This window comes from Vicia villosa, linkage group LG1, assembly GCF_029867415.1.
Source record: "Vicia villosa cultivar HV-30 ecotype Madison, WI linkage group LG1, Vvil1.0, whole genome shotgun sequence".
In the NCBI taxonomy this organism is placed as follows: domain Eukaryota; kingdom Viridiplantae; phylum Streptophyta; class Magnoliopsida; order Fabales; family Fabaceae; genus Vicia; species Vicia villosa.
Window position 1 is genome coordinate 95121937 of NC_081180.1, and position 18549 is coordinate 95140485.

Below are 18549 nucleotides of genomic sequence, written 5' to 3' on the forward strand. Positions count from 1 at the left end.
TTTTTTTTCTTCTATTTTTTGTGTTTTTATTCTCTATGGCTTAATAGGAGCTTTGATTAGCGTTTTCACCTCACATACTCCAAAATTCTTCCTTTTTCTGTGAGGTTCTATATTGCACATGTAGTTTGTTATTCCGAGTTGTGACAGCTAACTCATCTATTTGTATTGTTCTTATATAAAGACTTAAGAAAACAGAATATTTCAGAATAAGAAAGTAAACATCATTCACCCTTTCTAAACTTGTATCATAGGGCTCAATTTTGATCTCTGATCATGACATAAGCTTCCTAGTCCCCTCCTCTGTCTCCGTCACCGCCACCTACGCCTTCGTAATATCGTCTAAGTATGATCTTGTAACTGTTCAATTAAAGATCTTGGAGAAACTTGATGAAAAAACTCTCATCTAACATTAACAAATTTAATCAGTTATGAATGCTCACAACTTTCAAAGCTTTCTTCTCTACTTCAAAATTCCAGATCATTACTTTGTTGGTTGTTGAGAATACTCATTTTCCAGTCTAGATACCTACAAGACCAATGGCGATTATCATAAATTCAATCCACCATTTTCAGTTTGGATATTAATAATGCATTCCTTAATGGTCTTTTAAATGAAGATTTTTTCATGGACCAAACCTCCAAGTTTTTCTAATGGAAATCTGACAGCATTATTTTCGCTTTATGCTCTTCAAGTGTGGCTCCTCTCTCTTCACCTTTCTTTCCAAAGGATTTGTGGTGTGTATTTTAGTGCATGTTGAAGACATAATCTGATAATCATTACACGTAGCTCAACAGCTTTGTTGACTGCCATCTCAACCAAGCTTCAACATTTTTTTGCCTTCACACAACTCGGTACACTTGACTATTTTATGAGAGTTGATGTAAAATCTCAAACTGATAACTCACTATTTCTATGTCAATCAAATATATTTGTGACTTGCTGCACAAAACAAATATGGCATCTACAGTTAAGTTCACTAATTCCCTTAGGATATGTTTGGGAGTTTGAAGGGGAAGGGAGGAGAGGGCTTTGAAAAATAGGAAGAATTGGATGAAAAGGATAAAAAAAAATTGGGTAGGAGGGTTTTGGAGGGTTTGAGTTTATTCATAACACCAAAAACCCCATAAAATGGAGGAACTCAAAAATTGTATTGAAGGAGGATTTTAGAGGGTTTTGAAGGGCTTACATAAATATTCTCAATATCTTTTAGATTGTTATAGTATTCTGAAAATTAAAAATTTACTAATGATAATGACTCTTTTATCATTCTAAACAAAATCATTTTTTTAAAAAATGTCAAATATTTTCCTATATTTTTTTAAAATTTCATTTTTGGAAGCCTTCCCCTCCCCTCCCCTCCAAACTCCCAAACATAGCCTTAATTTTCATGATCTCACTCTTTATAGACCTGAACCCCTCCCCTCCCCTCCAAACTCCCAAACATAGCCTTAATTTTCATGATCTCACTCTTTATAGACCTGAACGTACTGAGCTTCTTATTCAACAAGGTATTTTAATTTATTTCTCATACCTTAGACACTCACTTGTAGTCATGTGTATACTTAGATACTCCCTCTATTTTTATTTATAAGCAAAATTTAACTTTTTAGATTTATTAAATAATTGATGTATCTAACCTATATATAGTCTAAATACATTTTTTATTCAATGAACCTAAAAAGTCAAAATTTATGATGGCTCACTAGTGCTAAGGAAGAATATTATGGTCTTGCCTTGATCATTTATGAAGTTTTATGGCTTCTGACTTTGTTACATAAGCTACAAGTTCCCTTTCAATTCCTAGTTATTTGTTCATGGCACACGGTTAGGAAGCTAAATCTAAACCCTAACAAAACTAGAGAAAAGTTGTAAAAATAAGAGAAAGATAAAACTAAGCTATCAAAATTAAACTTCATTGGTTTTCATTGATATCTCAAATATGTCAAAGACATTATATTATATAACATTCATAATGGATAATAAAACTAAAAGCCCAAATACAATTAGAGTCCAATAATAATAATAATACTAATAATAATACTAATAAATAATACTATAAATACTATTATACCCTCTATCACACACAGTCTAGTTCTCCATACTTGCTCTAATCACATTGAGATTGACCTGTGTTTTTGTTAGGGAGAAGGTTGTGAACAAGCAACTTATTGTTGTGCATATTTCTGGGAATCTTAGAAAGAAGACATCTTCACCAAACCCCTACATTCTACAAAATTTCCTAAGTTTAGGTCCAAGATTATTATAGGTGTCACTCAAACTGATCTTGGTGGGGTGTATAAGTTACATGTAATTATTTTTAACGGTTAATATCCAATCATCTCTATGCTATTCTGAAAAAAGTCCATGTTAAAAAATACAAATCCTCTATCATATAAAAATAAAAATTCTCATTTTGACTCCTCATTAAAACTGGTCACCATTGTAAGTGGAATATCTGAATGATTTTATCAACCACTGTGATAAAAAAGGGTGGTCAATGTTAATTATCTGAACAAACGGGTGTGTTTAATTCACCTACAGACAACTTCAAAACAACGATGATAAAGAACCAAGTTCAATTCATCTACAGACAACTTCAAAACAACGATGATAAAGAACCAAGTTCTCAATATTTGGTTGGTATCGTTATGTAGGATCAATCAAGTGGAACACTATCGTGGTCAAATTAGTTTACGTGTTACGTAGGATCAATCAAATGGAACACTATCGTGGTCAATTTAGTTTATGCTATTTGTTCAAGTTTACTTCGTCTCAAACACTTGACAAAATTAAGACATAAATAATTAAATTCGATGAAGAAACTAGTTTGCCTCTTCCATGATCTTGTTTATATTTAATTGATGATTTTAATTTATGATGATGTGTTGTTGTTAGTACTATTTAATTGAATTTGAGATAGTAAAATATTTTGTTGGTTTGCAAAATGTAAAATTCTAGAATCTCAACACTCAAACACTTGCTAAATAAATTCTAAAATCTGTATTTTTAAAAATTCCATGAATTTCTGTGAGGAACCAAGGGAAGAATTTCACAATTTTTAATAAATATAAGAGCATATTTGGTCCTTTGTTTAGGATTCTAAACATACTTTATTAGTAAACAAAGGGGTTATGAATTATGATGTGTTTGGTGAACTATTTTAACCTTTGACTGCAAAAGCAAGTCGAGTTGAAAGTACAATCTCTAATGATTTTTAATTCTATTTTTCCGTTTGAGAAACCAATAGTCCAATACACTTCAATACAGTTGAGAGTAAATTCAATTAGTATGAGCCAAACAAATTCTAGTATTTTCTTAAATGCTTGGGATATACCCATAACTTAGAAACTGATCCTCCTGAATCACTGTCACTGTCCGAGGAAGATGCTATGGATAGAGAATCATCTAGAAGATATTCCACAACCTGAATTAAAAAAACCTTTACAGTCAGTATCAGCTATTTATTTCAGTAAATTATGTTTTAAAACAGCAGAAGAAAATCAACATGATATATGGAATAAAAGTGTGTTTTAATTTTGCGGAAGAAGCTAATCCCTCACAACTTAGCAAACTACAGTACAGATAGGTGTTCAGCATTTCCAAACACAGGATTGTCTTTGGTAGGAGCAGACATTTTTTTTTTTTTGATATCAAGCATCATATAGATTAATTAAGAAGCCCCAGTGGCCAAAGATACATCCAAAGTCTCAATAGAAGGCAAAGAATCTACCCAAGTTCTGTTTCCTAAAGCCGGTAGGAGCAGACATTGAGTTCACCAAAAAAGTCGATTTTTTCTCCAAATAACTGTATCAATGAATTCCATTTTCCCAAGTATGAACTCAACAATTTTGAGGAAAAAGAAAAATAGTTACTGCTAAAGGGACAGTTTGCCAGGAATCAACTGAAAAGCTCTAATACCCATCAAAATTAAACTAATGGACAATTTTTGAGAGACTAAGTTCAAAACTTCCTTTACAATATAGCTTGTTCTCACATGAATCTGTTACAAATATTATCCCGGGGAACAAAATTCATATTATAGTTTAGTTTTACATGAAGTAGAATTCAGAATGCAGCTAAGAAACTATTACAATACTTGCACCTCATAAGCTTTGTTGTCAGTAACAAAATGGCGTAGCCGTGGTAGGATTCGACACGATGATTTTGGCTTGTGAGCCGCCATCTGCAATTGGGGTTGTTGCAGCCGCTAACGGCAACAAAACTGCGGCCCCAAACCGCTATCGTGTCTGCTATTAGGGTTTCGAGGAGAAATTTCTCAAATCCTTTTTCTTAAATCTTCGTCTTTATTATACAGGTATAAATGTCAATTCAAACTTTTTTGAAGGTGATGTTCTCACAAACAAATCGTCCTACTTTTACTACAGTTCTGTTATTTTCTTCTTCTCTGTTTATGTTCCGTAGTTTATGTTCATTAGTTATTAAGCATGATGGTCTGGTTAATTTTGTGTATTTATATATTTTCAAGTGTTTACTTTGCCCTCAGACTGATAGTCTTTGCAATAGCGGCTATCCTGCTTTCCGCAATAGCATTTTAGGAGATTGGTGTTATGCGATGCTATCTGGGATTAACAACATAGCTTCCAAGAAGAAATAACTATGATAAACTAACCTAATACAAAATGGCTAAATACAGAACAAAATATACCTGGAATGGCGTTACAGGTTTGGTATCATGAATTTCAGACGTCATTCCTCCGTGTACATTGGCGCATTTTGAGTTGTTTAACCAAACTATAGCTTTGCAGTGTTCACAATATCCTCTATTGGTTGTTAATTTCTTGGATAATGCTCCTATATCAAAACAGACTAATCCTGATGAGAAAAGAAAATACAAATATGCAAGTATGCACATGTTCTCCATCTGCATGAGGGGAAGAATAGCATAAAAGTTGAACTGACAAAACTTAAATGAAATTCAACACTTCTTCTGACTGTTTTTGAAGGTGTAGTTTGGAATCTTATGAAGAATAAACTTTTGTTTCCAGTCCCCATGTGCATGAATAACATTTAAAATAAAAAAATCTTGATTCCTTGAAGCATTTGTGAAAAGAAAACCAAGTTAAACATCATTTCTTGACATCTAAGAAAGGAACATTTGACTTACCAGTGTATGCTCCTTTAACAGCCTCTTTCCAGTCAGTAACCGCCCTAGTATCGAGGGGTTTATGTAAAAGCTTATCATCCGGTCTCTTAGGGGGCTGTTTATACAGTACAGAATACTGTGATTCCCATAGATGGTTATCATTTGCAGCCATGTTCCATGACCTAAATACAAATATTGAGTCACCACCAAATCAATATTGTTATATTTTATCTAACATTCATGACAAATTTAATGTACTAGCTGATGCAAATAAAAGATACCCTATTAGCTGCTGCACCACTTCACGTGCTCAAGAACATATAAGTAGGCCAAAACGATTACTTTGATGAAACATAAATAATTTGCATAAAAGGACAGAATTACCAGTTGACTATCCCCGCTGAGACCAAAGATTGCATATCTAGAAAACTGAAAATGTGTACAAGAATATCTTGAGGTAGTTGGAATGAACCTGAAATACAAGAAAAAAGTAATTCTTTGACACGGCTCATTTTCCTTCTTAAGTAAAACAACACAAATCCAATTCTTATCTACCCTTATTAAAGGGTCAGTGGCTAGTGGAAACATTCATGGGGTTCAAATATGTAGAGGGGCACCTATTGTGTCCCATCTACTTTTTGCTGACGATTGTTTTCTGTTTTGCAGGGCAAATCTTACGGAAGTTAGACATCTAATGAGTTTACTTGATATATATGCAAGTGCAGCTGGTCAGGAGATTAACTTGACAAAATCGGAAGTTTTCTTTAGTCGTAATTTGAGCTTGCCGGCGCAGGAGGATCTAGCCAATATTATGGGAGTTCGACATGTTTTGGGGACTGGTACTTACTTGGGTTTACCTTCTATGATAGGGAGAAGCAAGAGGGCCATATTTTCTTTCATTAAGGATCGCATTTGGAATCGTATCAATTCTTGGAAAGGGAGGTCCTTATCCAGAGCAGGTAAAGAAGTTATGATCAAATCAGTTCTTCAAGCAATTCCGACTTATATCATGAGCATTTTTATCCTACCGGAGGGGGTTATTAATGAGATTGAGAAGATGTTAAACTCTTTTTGGTGGGGAGGAGGATCTAATAACAAAGGAATAAGTTGGAAGGCTTGGGATAAATTGACTTGCTCGAAAGGAGCGGGAGGCTTGGGCTTTAGGGATTTTAAAGCGTTTAATTTGGCTATGGTTGCTAAGCAAGGTTGGTTTCTCATGGCAAATCCGAGTGCCTTAGTGACCAGAATCTTCAAAGCGAGGTATTTTCCGAAGTCTAACTTATTCGATGCTAAGTTGGGCTACAACCCGAGTTTTGTGTGGCGGAGTATTTGGAAGGCTAGAGAGGTTCTTATGCTTGGTTGTAGGTGGCGGATTGGCGACGGTAGGAATATAGGGGTTATGAATGAACAATGGTTGCGGGGGAGTAGAGAAGGTTGCTTGATGGGTCCTCAAAATCAAGGTGTGTATACTTTAACCGTTAAAGATCTTTTGTTGCCTAATGTCAAACAATGGAATATGGGAGTTTTACGCGATTTGTTTGACTATTCAGTGGTTCGAGATATTTTACAAGTTCCATTAGCAGAGGAGGTGAAGGAAGACCGCATGGTTTGGAAGGATGATGCTAAAGGTAATTATAATGTTCGGTCAGGTTATAGAATATGGCGGAAGCATCAGGAGAGAGTTGATTTGGCTAGGGAGGGACTTAACTGGAGTAGTCTTTGGAAAATAATAGCTCCGGCACGAGTGAAACATCTTTTGTGGAGAATTTGCAGTGATTTCCATCTAAGGTCCGTCTGGTTCAGCACCATGTGCCGTGTAATACTACCTGTCAGCTTTGTGGTAATAACTATGAGGATGATTGGCATGTTTTCTTTGGGTGTTCGGAAACTTTATTTTGTTGGCAATCGGCAGGTCTTACTGATATTATATCTCCTCGTCTTATTATTTTTCAGGATATCAGGTCTCTTATCCTTGATATTTGTGAAAAGGAGGATAGGAAAACCGCAGGAAGAGTTGCGGTTATGTTGGAAGGTTTGTGGAAGAATAGGAATGACTTCGTTTGGCATAATGAGAAGGAAGATGCGTCTAAACTTGGTTGGCTAGCTTTTCATAAGTGGCAAGAGTGGTTTTTGGCCCAAAATTTTCGGGAACCGCAGTCAGATAACGGAGATTTGGTTCAGTGGAATCGGCCTTCTTCTGGTTGTTTTAAATGTAATGTCGATGCCGCGTTTAATCAGCGTGTCGGATCTACGAATCGTGGTTGGTGTATTCGCAACGATCATGGTAACTTTATTGCCGCAGGTACTGCGTGGGATATGTGTAATTTCTCGGTGCTAGAGGCGGAGGCCTTAGCTCTTAAGGAAGCGATCCAAGCTAGTTCTACGTTTCACAATGCTCCGATGATTTTTGAGAGTGATTCCCAACAGGTGGTCAAAGCTCTTGGTTCCAAATCGAAGGGTAGTTCGGAATTTATCACTATTATTAATTCTATTAAGTCGTTACTTCTAGATTTTCCCAACTTTGAGGTTAAGTTCATAAAGCGTCAAGCGAATATGGTTGCCCATACTTTAGCCAAGGCGGCCAATTCTTGGTCTCGACGCTGTCTGTTTGATGTAATTCCTCCTTGTATTACTTTCCATTTGATTAATGAAAGCAGTTGAATTTGTTAACGTCAAAAAAAAAAAAAAACTACAATCCGACCTTCCTCTACCTGGTGAGCTTTAGCGCGCCTCTTCCGAGCAACCATTGCTTGCTTAAATTCTGTTACAGCCATATTCTTCTTCTGTTTCGGCAGTGCCGCCTCAACACTTTGAAGGAGTAAATGGACTGCTGAAACAGCATTCTCAGTCTGCATTCTAGAATTAGAGAGCATCAACAAAAAATAATGAGGCAAAGTGATCCTCTAAAATTGAACTTAGATGCTCAATTAGTATCAAATTAACATTGATTAAAATTAGTTAGACACATTTGAACATTCCCCTAAGAAATTACATAATTCACATTTTAGGTTTTTATCTATAGTATACTAAATAAAAAGCATAAATCATTCATTATCACATGAAATTGATGAGAATTGAGAAAGAGAAAGAACGTACTGTGGGATGAGACGGAAGGCAGAGAGAGTGTCTTGGAAAACGATGGTTTGCAAATTCTTTGGGAATTGATGAAAAGCTTCTCTGAGAATAAAGCTTAGTTCTTTGCAAGCAATTGGATATCTGTAGGTTATAGGTAGAGATTCTGTTAGTGCAAGTTTTTGGTACCTTTCTAATAGGGTTGACATTGTTCTCAATCGAATTGTGCAGAGGATCAAACGACAACGTTTATCTCTTTGAGAAACATTAGAGAGAGAAGGTTCTGGTTTTGAAATTGTGATTATGGCCAAACTAGTTAAATTATAAGCTATCTGTTTTTTATTGCGCTAATAATATTCCATGTTTTAAAATCCGAACAATCCGGTCGAACCGATTCACCTAAACCGTAGTCTAATTTAGTTCGGTTTAGACAAATAAATGTTTAGGTCTACAAAATTGAGATAAAATTGTTTTAACGGTAAAAAAGCAAAATAATCATAGAATTGACATGGTTCAAAAAATCAAAGTTAATTTGTATGTTTTTATTTTGATTAAAAAATTGATTATAACAAACCATTAAAAAATTATATAGATGAAAGATAAAAAAAATAAATTTGAAAGACATGATATTAATGAAAATAAAAGGATAAGAAATAATGTAGTTTTTGTGGATGTTGGATAAATCATTTTGAATAAAATATTTATTTTATTTTAATTTACTAGTTTAAATGTAATATACGATTCAACCGCGGTTTAATCGGTTGAACAAATTGAACTGTGAAGCGCACACTTTATCGGTTTATTCTCCAGTTTGGTTTTTCAAACATTGATAATATTATTAATATTCAATTAGTAGAATTAAACATTAAAAGTAAGAAAAAAAATAGACGTGTGTGGTATAAAATTGCTAATAATATTTGTATGCATAATTAAATATAAGATACTATGTATTTTGTTTTAGATTATTATCATGATAGTTGGAGAAAAAATTGTTGAAGGAGAGGATTCAAGCTCTTAAGTTATACTAAAAAAATAAATTACATTTTAAGTCAAACTTTAAACTTCAAAATGAAATTATATATATATATATATATATATATATATATATATATATATATAATGCTTGCAATATAAATACCTATGAATATTCACATATCAAGAAGATGATAATAATATTTGTGTTCTGTATGAGAATAAAAAATGGATGATCTAATTCTTCATAGAAATTAGAAATGAAAGATGTTCATTAATAGGGGTTTTGAACGATGGTTCTAATTTCTTTTATGGCGACGAGGGACGAACCTGCATAATTAGTACTCTAACGCCCAAACCAGTTTAAGATTCAGAAAGAGTATAGTGAAAATGGAGATTAGAGATTGTGTACCTGAAAACCTCTTGTAATTTTATTTATACTTCGGGCTCACTGAACCGAGTGAGATGAATAGGTCTCATCTTATTGGGTGTTTGACTGGTCTAGAACAGCTGCCCTCAAGACTCGTTGGATACTCTAGATGTCGGAGGAGACTTTAAGCACATTTGGCTAACCTTCAGGAATAGTGTATATGCATCGATGAGCATGCACTGCTTTGGTTTTTCCAAAGCATGATGAGGTACATGAGCATTAAATGCAGCTCCATTATTGAAACTTTCGCCGCATTTCTCATGACATGTAATCTGAAAAGGTAGCGAGTGACGTGACACTACTTACTGTGCACTTGAGTTCAGTTGTGTTCCCAAGATGAAATATGACTGTTGATCCGCACTTGCTTCGTACTTTCAATCTGACCTTCCCAATTGTCTTTGCCTATATGCAGATAGAGGAAATTTGGGGAAAAATTTGCAACTTATTGGATTAAATTTTACATATTTCCCTTAAGTCTTTCCCCCTTCTTTAGGAGCATATTTTGAGGAGTAACCGTCGTCACATATTCAAAGTTTCGAATTTCAGCCTTCTCTTTTCTTTCACTACCTTCGACCTTCATTTCAAGGTACCTTCTTCCCACTTAAGCTTTTTTCTTCAAGTATTTATTGTCTCCCTGTTATGATGAGTGATATACTTATTAACATAGAGAGTGATTTGAAGGGTAAAGCTTCTTCCTCTTTGAAAAGAGGAATGAAGTCTGAATCGCATTTACTCTCTTCTGTCAATGGGAATTTTGAACCAAATATCGCCTCTCTAATTGATAATTCGGAAACATAAAGAGTGCTTGGAGAGGCTCTTTTTTAAGGGAGGGCCAGTGGGGGTATGAGAAATCGATGTCCCCCATGTCTTGACTGACGCAGAGATGGAAGTTACCCAGCAAATGAAGGAACGTGTCAGTAACTTTGTCAGCCTATATGAATAGTCGTGAGTCTAGTGCTGCTGAAATTGCACGTCATTTAGAGTGTCATGGCACTCTAATACGGTGTCTTAGATCAGTATCGATGATCACTTTAAAGCTAATGAACTCGCCTGAAGGGGACTTCAGTTAGTTGAGTCGCATAGTGCCAAAAGATATCATTGGGTGGTCACCTAAATGGTAGGTACTCCTTCCACTTTGAACACTTTCGAGGATATAACCAATACCGACATTATGGTCGAAAACTCCTCAGATTGGTTGGTCTTTCTAATAGATTCGGCGGAGAGGATATGCAACTCTTTTATAGGTTGATCGGTTCCTTTGTACGAATGTCTCTTCACCAGGTTGGGTTATGCATACCCTTTTTAATTTCGAGGTGGTCGAGATGGACCGCCTGCGATTTGCCACCTCACAACTTCATCCTAGAGATATAAAGGTGTTTGAACTCTGTTCCGAGCATAAATCTTGGAAACCTACTTTAGAACTCTTTTTCTCTCTCTTTAATGTGGTCCGCACCTGTCAAGATGACGTCCGAGATTAGGGATTGGTCTTTATTTACCCCTCAGGTACCTTGGTTAGACTCTTCTACCAACGAATGAGGTAATTTTCTTGGGTTTTAAATGTTGGTGAAACCTGTTACTCCTAATGCTCACTTTTCCTTATGTTCGTCTTCGGACTCACTAGAGTGTGCTCACTCTTGTAAGATCAGTTTTTTGAAGACCTGTTACATAATTCACATCCACCTGTCTCTTTCTTCTTACTACACCGGGCTAAGTCCTATATCCTCTGAGGAGGTGAAAATGAAAGAGGATATGTGTGCTTAGTATCAATTGCTCTGCTATGAAGAAGGATTTAGTCCTGACGAAATGTCTCCTTCATAGTGAAAGAAGAAATAGATTGAAACAAATGTGTTTCTTAGTGCACCCGATCATGTAGAGAGGCAAGAACTCTTTGGTGAAAATAGGGACCTGGGGTACCACTTTTTTAGTAACGAGTGTGACTTGTATCTTGCAGATAACATCGACTCCTATATTCAAGTGGTGGAGAGTTATGTTGATACCGATATTCTTGCTCTGATGATTCACTCACCAACTACAATTTCGTCCCCAGCGACACATGCTATTACTATCCCATTAATAGGTTGTTTCGTTAATGTTTTTAGGTTGATGTTTTGGATTAATTACATTTAATCAAGTACTTTATTTTAAAGAGATAATTTAAAGTATGTTTTATTTGTTGAGTTCCGCTGCAAGTTTCCGATTTAATTGAAAGAGTATGCATGTTGAGTATGTTTAACAACTTATCTTTAGGAAATATTTGATTATCTTTTATAAATAAAGAGTCGGATTTTAGGGTGTTATATAGTCGATATTAGAGTGTGGTTGGTCCATCCGGCTAGGCTTTGTGATGTTATTTGTTCCCTAGTATGCAACATGTATATGGACACTGTCGATACATGTTTCTTCTAATAGTTATTTACTAGTGTGCAGAGAATGGGTGGAGGTAGAAACGATTAGGCAATTGCTAATGATTTAAGAGCAGTGGCTCAGGTGATGGCACAAGCGAACAAGGCTTTACATGTGATCAGCAGAATCAGTAGGGATCGGTTGATGAATTTTGTGGGCTGAGTAAGTTTTAGAGGAAAAATACGCCTACGATCAAGGGAAGGTACAATCCTAAGGGTGCTTAGAGTTGGCTTCACAACATTAAGAACATTTTCCTGGGTTATGGTTTGCAGTGACGAGCATAAAGTGTTGTTGGGGACACCAAAGTTATATGAGGAGGCTGAGTATTTGTGGGATAATGCTCGTAAGAGATTGGGAGTGGTAGGTACTAGTATCACTTGGAGAACTTCAAGAAAGAGTTTCTGGAGAAGTACTTTCCGGCTGATGTTTGTAGTAAGAAAGAGATTGAGTTCTTCAAGTGAAGAAAGGAAACATGATTGCGACTAACTATACGGCTAAGTTTTAAGAGTTGGTTAGAATTTTATCCCCTCTATAATGGTGTGGAATTTGAAGGGTTAAAGTGCGTGAAGTTTGAGAGTGATTTACGTCCTAAAATCAAGCAGTTCATTGGTTATCAAGAGATTTTCCAGTTTTCAGTGTTGGTTAACAAATGCAGGATCTACAATGAGGATAGTCAGGGCAGATCTGCTCAACACAAGAATGTTAGTACGAAGAAGAGTAGGAACAAGAACCGTGGTAAACCTTATGGGCCTCCAGCTGATAAGGGAAAACATAATTTTTAACAAAATCCTGCAAGTGGGAAAGAAGCAAGTGAGATAGGCACTCATGCTGCTTTGAGATGCTTCAAATGCAGAGTGATGGGTCATCGTGCTAATGAGTGCAAGAGTTCTGGCCAAAAGTGTTTCAAGTACGGGAAGATAGGACACTTTATTGCTGAGTGTAAGAGTACTGTTCTGACTTGCTACAACTGCGGTGAACCGGGTCATATCAGTACCCAGTGCCAAAATCCAAAGAAAGCCAAAAATGCATGACTGTCACATACCAAGTTATATACTATATTAAGGGGTGGCATACATTTCAATGTAAGTAACTTACATTAAGGTCAAAGGACAGTAAACTTGGGGACTTCTCAGCCAAATAGAAAATTTTCTCAATCTCAATATTTTCATTAGATGATTCTTCTTAGTATTTCAAATCATTTGAACACTAAGTAGACATATCTTCTAAAATTTAAGCCATTGCTTTGCATCAAAGCATTTGCATCATATTTTTGAAATAACACAATACATAAATATGCTTTCAACAGGGTCGACTCAAACAATTCGGAGGCCCCGTTCAAATCTTAAAAAGAATACTTCAAAGATAAATTATAAAAAACATTATAAACTAAAATATATATTAATAAATAGGGAAAATATCTTTTTCGCCCCCTTCCATATGGGCGATGTTCGAAAAATCCCCTTAAAAAAAGTTGCATGGATTCCCCTAACTTTTCCAAAAAATTTTAATTTTAACCTTAAGCATGACACATCATCAAAAATGCTGATGTGGCTTCGTTTTTTATTATTTTTAATTCAAGCCACATGCCACATGTGTTTAATTTTTTTGAACATACCAAAATACCCTCTTTATTAGGGATAAAATTCTTGTGTCTACTCTCATGCCCTAACCATCTTCATCTCGTTTCCTTGTCTTCGTTTCTTTGTTATTTTTCCTTTCTTGTTCCTGTTCAGCGCTCTTGCACCAACTTCAGAATTCCTAAATGCGGCCATTACAGGAACATGAAAATGTTTGTTTCAAAATCGTAGGAAAATCTTGGAAGAAAGTCATGGAAGTGTATGTTCTGGGGAAAAGAGGATGATTGCAACTTATTCCATTGGGATCATGGGTTTTTTGGTGAAATAGAGCCAACATACTATCATGGAGAAGGTGTAGATCGAATGAGCAAAATAGAGAAAGATCTTACCAACAACATGGAAGATTTGAAGAAAAAGGTTGAGGGCTTAAGGAAGAAGATGAATTTTTCGATAGTTATAGTTGTTTGTACATGCTTTTCATTTCTACTTGGTTCATGTAACAAATAGGTTGTAATAGTTGTGTGGTCCTGTAAGGTTGCAATAGTTGTGTGGTCATGTAACATTTTGAGGTTGTAGTGAATACACTCTGAGCTTGTAATGGTTGTATCACGTTTGACCTTGTATCACGTTTAAATTGTGTTGTTTAATAAAGTTGGTTGTGTTTGTTACATATAAGTGTTTGTTACATTGGAGTTCTGATTGTTATATAAGTAAGGGCCTATAAGTAATGGTATATAGTAGTAGCATGTTTCATTACGTGCCTTACAAAATAACATGTTTCAAAATAGCATGTTCCAAAACAAGTAATGGTACATAAGTAATGGTAACAAAATAGCATGTTTCAAAATAACATTACAATCAAAATAACACATTATGGGCCTTACACATTAGTAGCATTAGTAGCCGCATCAAAATAACATTACAACCAGAATGTTAAAAATAGTTAACAAAGCACATTATGTATGAGGCAAATTCTATGTTCAATATGCTCAAACATCTCCTCAAAGACACTCACAAGACCCTGAAATGGAAACAGTTGACATATATTATGTAATGATATTAAAATACCATTTCCAGCTGCATACATATATAATGAGTAACTGCATACATATCTAATGAGTAACTGCGTAAATATCTAACGAGTAATTGCATAAATATCTAGATCTGTATACCTTCTACTAATCTGAGATGAAAACATATTTTCTTTCAAAACCAATATCTTCCATGAGCAACTGCATAAACCATTTCCAGTTGTCCTTAGTTTCAGTCTCAACTACACCAAAAGCTAAAGGATAATGTTGGTCATTTGGATCTTTTGCAATAGCTACTAGTAACTGTCCTCCATATTGGATCTTAAGGTGGCACCCATCTACTCCAATAAAGGGTCTACATGCCTTAGTAAATCCCTTTTTACAACCATCAAAGCAAACATAAAACCTTTCAAATCTTGGTTGTATGGTTGACAATGGCTTCAAAGTGTTAATCTTGACAGTATTACCAACACAATGCTTCTTTAGCTCAGCTGCATAACTCCACAACATGTTGTATTGCTCCTTTGCATCCCCTTCAATGATTTGCTCTGCCATTGATTTAGCTCTCCAAGCCTTACCCAGGGTTATGCCAACTGAGTATTTTTGGCGCAGTTCAGACATGATTTCTGAAACTTTAACTTTACCTTGTGACTTCCTCTTTTCAACAACTAGTTTAGATACCCATTTGGCATTAGCAGATCTGTTATTTAATACCCTTGCACATGTGTGTGTCCCCACCAAAGTTTTTATTTGATAAGTTTCTATGTCCCCCACTTTACTACACAAGGATAAAAAAACCACAATTACCCTTCTTACACACTAACCTAACCAATTGCCCTCATTCTTAAGAAATGTTATCTCTCTTCCATTTAACACAGATCACTCCCTAATTTCATCCTTAAATTTAGCCAGAGATTTGAATTCCATACCTAATTTGAATTGGAAGTCCTTGTTGAGAAGCTCACCTCTGAATTTCTCATACTTTGGCTTGAGGGGTATCTCATCCTTCTCACTTTCATCAGGGTCTGAATTATCCATCTCTTCACTATCATAATCAACCTTACTCTTTCCAAAGTTATTTACGTTCCTCCTTGAAGAATTTCCCAATACAAATTTTGGAACCATAGCATTCATCTTAGTACCCCTCTTTATGGGTGACATCTTCTTAGGATCCTTGGATGCCATCATCTTGAACTTCAATGATTTACCATTTACCTTAACCCTATTCCACTAACAGGTATTTCTACTTCCACTCGCTTAAAGTTTCATCTTCTACTTCACATGCTCTTTTTTCTTCACTGTCATCAAATCTTATGTCATCATCATCAGTAGTGTCATCTTCACTGCAGTCATTAAATATTTCAACATCAGGGTTCAACACCTTGGTCCTAATGTCTTGAACCCCATGTTTTACCCAAATGTGTCCATCCACTTTACAAGACATGCAGTGATTGGCAATGTGTCCATCTTGTGCATCATCAACAACATGAGTAAACCCTTCGTCCACTTGTGGAATCTTCCTCCAAAGCCTAAAGCCATCATAACCCCAGTCTTTGACCAAACCGACAGCTTCAAAGAAACTCCACTTAGTCTTGACCTTCAACGATGGTTTCACTCACTCTCCTGTAAAACGTGTGATTTTCATGCACAAAGTTTCCTCCATGATAAAAGATTACACTGAAACAACCCATTTCTGCAAATTCACGGCTATCAATGTAATATCTAACAATGCTACTTCAATGATATTTCCACAAATGACCCTAAAAATCATACATTTTTGAAGAAACGTGCGTCGATCCTTGCAAGAGAACACTTTTGAAGTTGAAGGAGATGATGAGTGTCACGCACAGTGTAGAAACCAAATAGTGGGTTTGAAATGAGAGTACTGAAATGTGCCTTATCCCTAATAAAAAGGGTATTTTGGTATGTTCAAAAAAATTAAACACACGTCGCATTTGGTTTGAATTAAAAATAATAAAAAATAAGTCACATCAGCATTTTTGATGATGTATCCTGCTTAAGGTTTAATTTTTTTTTTTTTGAAAAATTTAAGGCAATCCATGCAACTTTTTTTTTACGGGGAATTTTTCAAACCTCACTCATATGACAGGGGGCTAAAAAGCTATTTACCCTAATAAATATTCCGACTAGAATTTGACATGTATAAGTATTATTTTTGTATTTTTTAATAAAATTTTTCTATTTATAAAAATTTTATACTTACATTTTACATATTAAAAATAGATTTACAAATATGAGATCTTTAAAGTTTTTAGACATTGTTAAAAATATGATTGATCTTTTACATACATATTTTGAATGAACTTTACATATAGACTTTGATAGTCACTCTTACAAAAACGATAAGCCAGTGAGAAATGTTATAAATCTTTACAAATGATAAGTTAGACAAGATTTTGTTAAAAATTTATTTAAATTTAATATTGTAGTTGTAATGATTTAATTAAAAAGAATAATACTTTTTAACTTTTAAACATATTATTATAAAAAATAATACAATTTTAGAAAGATAATATATATTTTTATAAAAATATAATATATGAGTTAATTTTGAGATAGATCTTTAAATATTTATTTATAATTCAAAAAATATTATCTACAATTTTATAAACAAAAATCAGAAACAATAATTATATTATTTGATCGAATGGTGAATAGACACACATTTATTATCATAATAATGAGAGAAAATGAATTAATCAAATATATGTATTTGAAAGAAAATATATAATATATGGAAAACTGTTTTCATAAATAACATGTAAAATAAAACAAAAAAAATGGGTGTGATTTCAAGGAAAGAATACGTGACTATGTTACAATGCTACTACTTAGCCGCTACCTTAGATTTAAATTCTTTTCAATACTTTGAACTAAAATAATATATATGAAAACATATCATCTAATATATTTAATATATAGTAAAAAAATTATGAGGCCCCATAAATGTTGAGCCCCTCTGCCTGGCTTTCAAGTACATATAAAATCAGAATCATGACTTGGGAAAATTGAATATGCTCAATGAAAAAGAGTTTTAATGAGTCTGCAATTAAAGCACACAAAATCAGCCTCTTATTTTGGGCCTAATGACTCTGCAATTAAAGCACACAAAATCAGCCTCTTATTTTGGGTCTGTTTGGTAAAAATAGCAGTTGACTGATAAGCCAGTTAATAGCTTATAGCTTATGACTGATAACAGATGACTGATGACTTATAGCATATAGCGAATGGTTGAGACTGATAGCTTATAAGCTCATTGAAGTGTTTGGTAAAATTAGCGATTCAATTAACTTATAAATGTAAAATGACATAAAAGATATTTAATATATAATTATTTTATTTTAAATTAAAATAAATTATAAGGGTTAAAAATGGATTTTAATTGAAATAATAAGGATAAAAAAGGAAGAAAAAGTAATAAGCTATAAGACATAAGCTAAAACGCTATTTGAAATAGCGTCTGGAAAATAAGCTATAAGCTAGTAAAATAAGCTATAAGCTCGTGATGAAAAGACCGTTACCAAACGGGTCTAAATTATCATATGAGCTTATAAGACATAAGACATAAGTTATAAACTCGAAAATATGTCTTACCAAACAGAGTCTCTGTGTCTGCAATGTCCCTTCTTAGGGTCTGTTTGGTAAAAATAGTGGTTGACTGATAAGTTACCTGATAGCTTATACAGAGCCGTCTCAAACTTTTGAGAGGCCCTGTGTAAGAAGTTGAAGTTATCTTCAGTTGAATCGTGAAAAAATTTTAAGGACCCTATTCAAGCGTAAATTAGTAGTGAATTATATTATTGGAGGCCCTTTTTGCCATAGCTTAAACATGAAAAAGTGTGAGGCCCTGTGCTGTAGGTCGCCTTGCACACCCTCAAAGACGGCCCTGAGCTTATAGCTTATGACTGATGGCTTATCACTGTTGACTTATAGCTTAT

General features: G+C 34.6%; 2 protein-coding genes across 2 annotated transcripts; one reads left to right on the forward strand and one right to left on the reverse strand.

The window, feature by feature from the left end:
- Window positions 1–3209: 3209 nt before the first annotated feature.
- Window positions 3210–8494, reverse strand: LOC131643599 (F-box protein At5g52880). Its single transcript, XM_058913858.1, has 6 exons — window positions 8202–8494; window positions 7807–7961; window positions 5490–5577; window positions 5127–5287; window positions 4668–4813; window positions 3210–3425 (listed from the first exon to the last, which is right to left on the reverse strand). The coding sequence occupies exons 1-6, from the start codon at window positions 8384–8386 to the stop codon at window positions 3306–3308; spliced, it is 855 nt and encodes a 284-aa protein (XP_058769841.1). The 5' UTR covers window positions 8387–8494; the 3' UTR covers window positions 3210–3305.
- A 3749-nt stretch (window positions 8495–12243) lies between these two features.
- Window positions 12244–12764, forward strand: LOC131649621 (uncharacterized). The gene is made up of 2 exons (XM_058919376.1): window positions 12244–12391; window positions 12535–12764. The coding sequence occupies exons 1-2, from the start codon at window positions 12244–12246 to the stop codon at window positions 12762–12764; spliced, it is 378 nt and encodes a 125-aa protein (XP_058775359.1).
- The last annotated feature ends 5785 nt before the right edge of the window (window positions 12765–18549 follow it).

Excerpts from the sequence above, each read along its gene's own strand:
- LOC131649621 (XM_058919376.1), top strand. The coding sequence starts at position 12,244 with ATGGTTTGCAGTGACGAGCATAAAGTGTTGTTGGGGACACCAAAGTTA. Across the intron at positions 12,392-12,534 it reads AAGAAAGAGTTTCTGGAGAA|GGTTAAAGTGCGTGAAGTTT; the intron begins GTACTTTCCGGC and ends TGGAATTTGAAG.
- LOC131643599 (XM_058913858.1), bottom strand. The coding sequence starts at position 8,386 with ATGTCAACCCTATTAGAAAGGTACCAAAAACTTGCACTAACAGAATCT. Across the intron at positions 5,288-5,489 it reads TCAGCGGGGATAGTCAACTG|GTCATGGAACATGGCTGCAA; the intron begins GTAATTCTGTCC and ends ATTTGTATTTAG. Across the intron at positions 4,814-5,126 it reads TGTTAAAGGAGCATACACTG|GAGCATTATCCAAGAAATTA; the intron begins GTAAGTCAAATG and ends GTTTTGATATAG.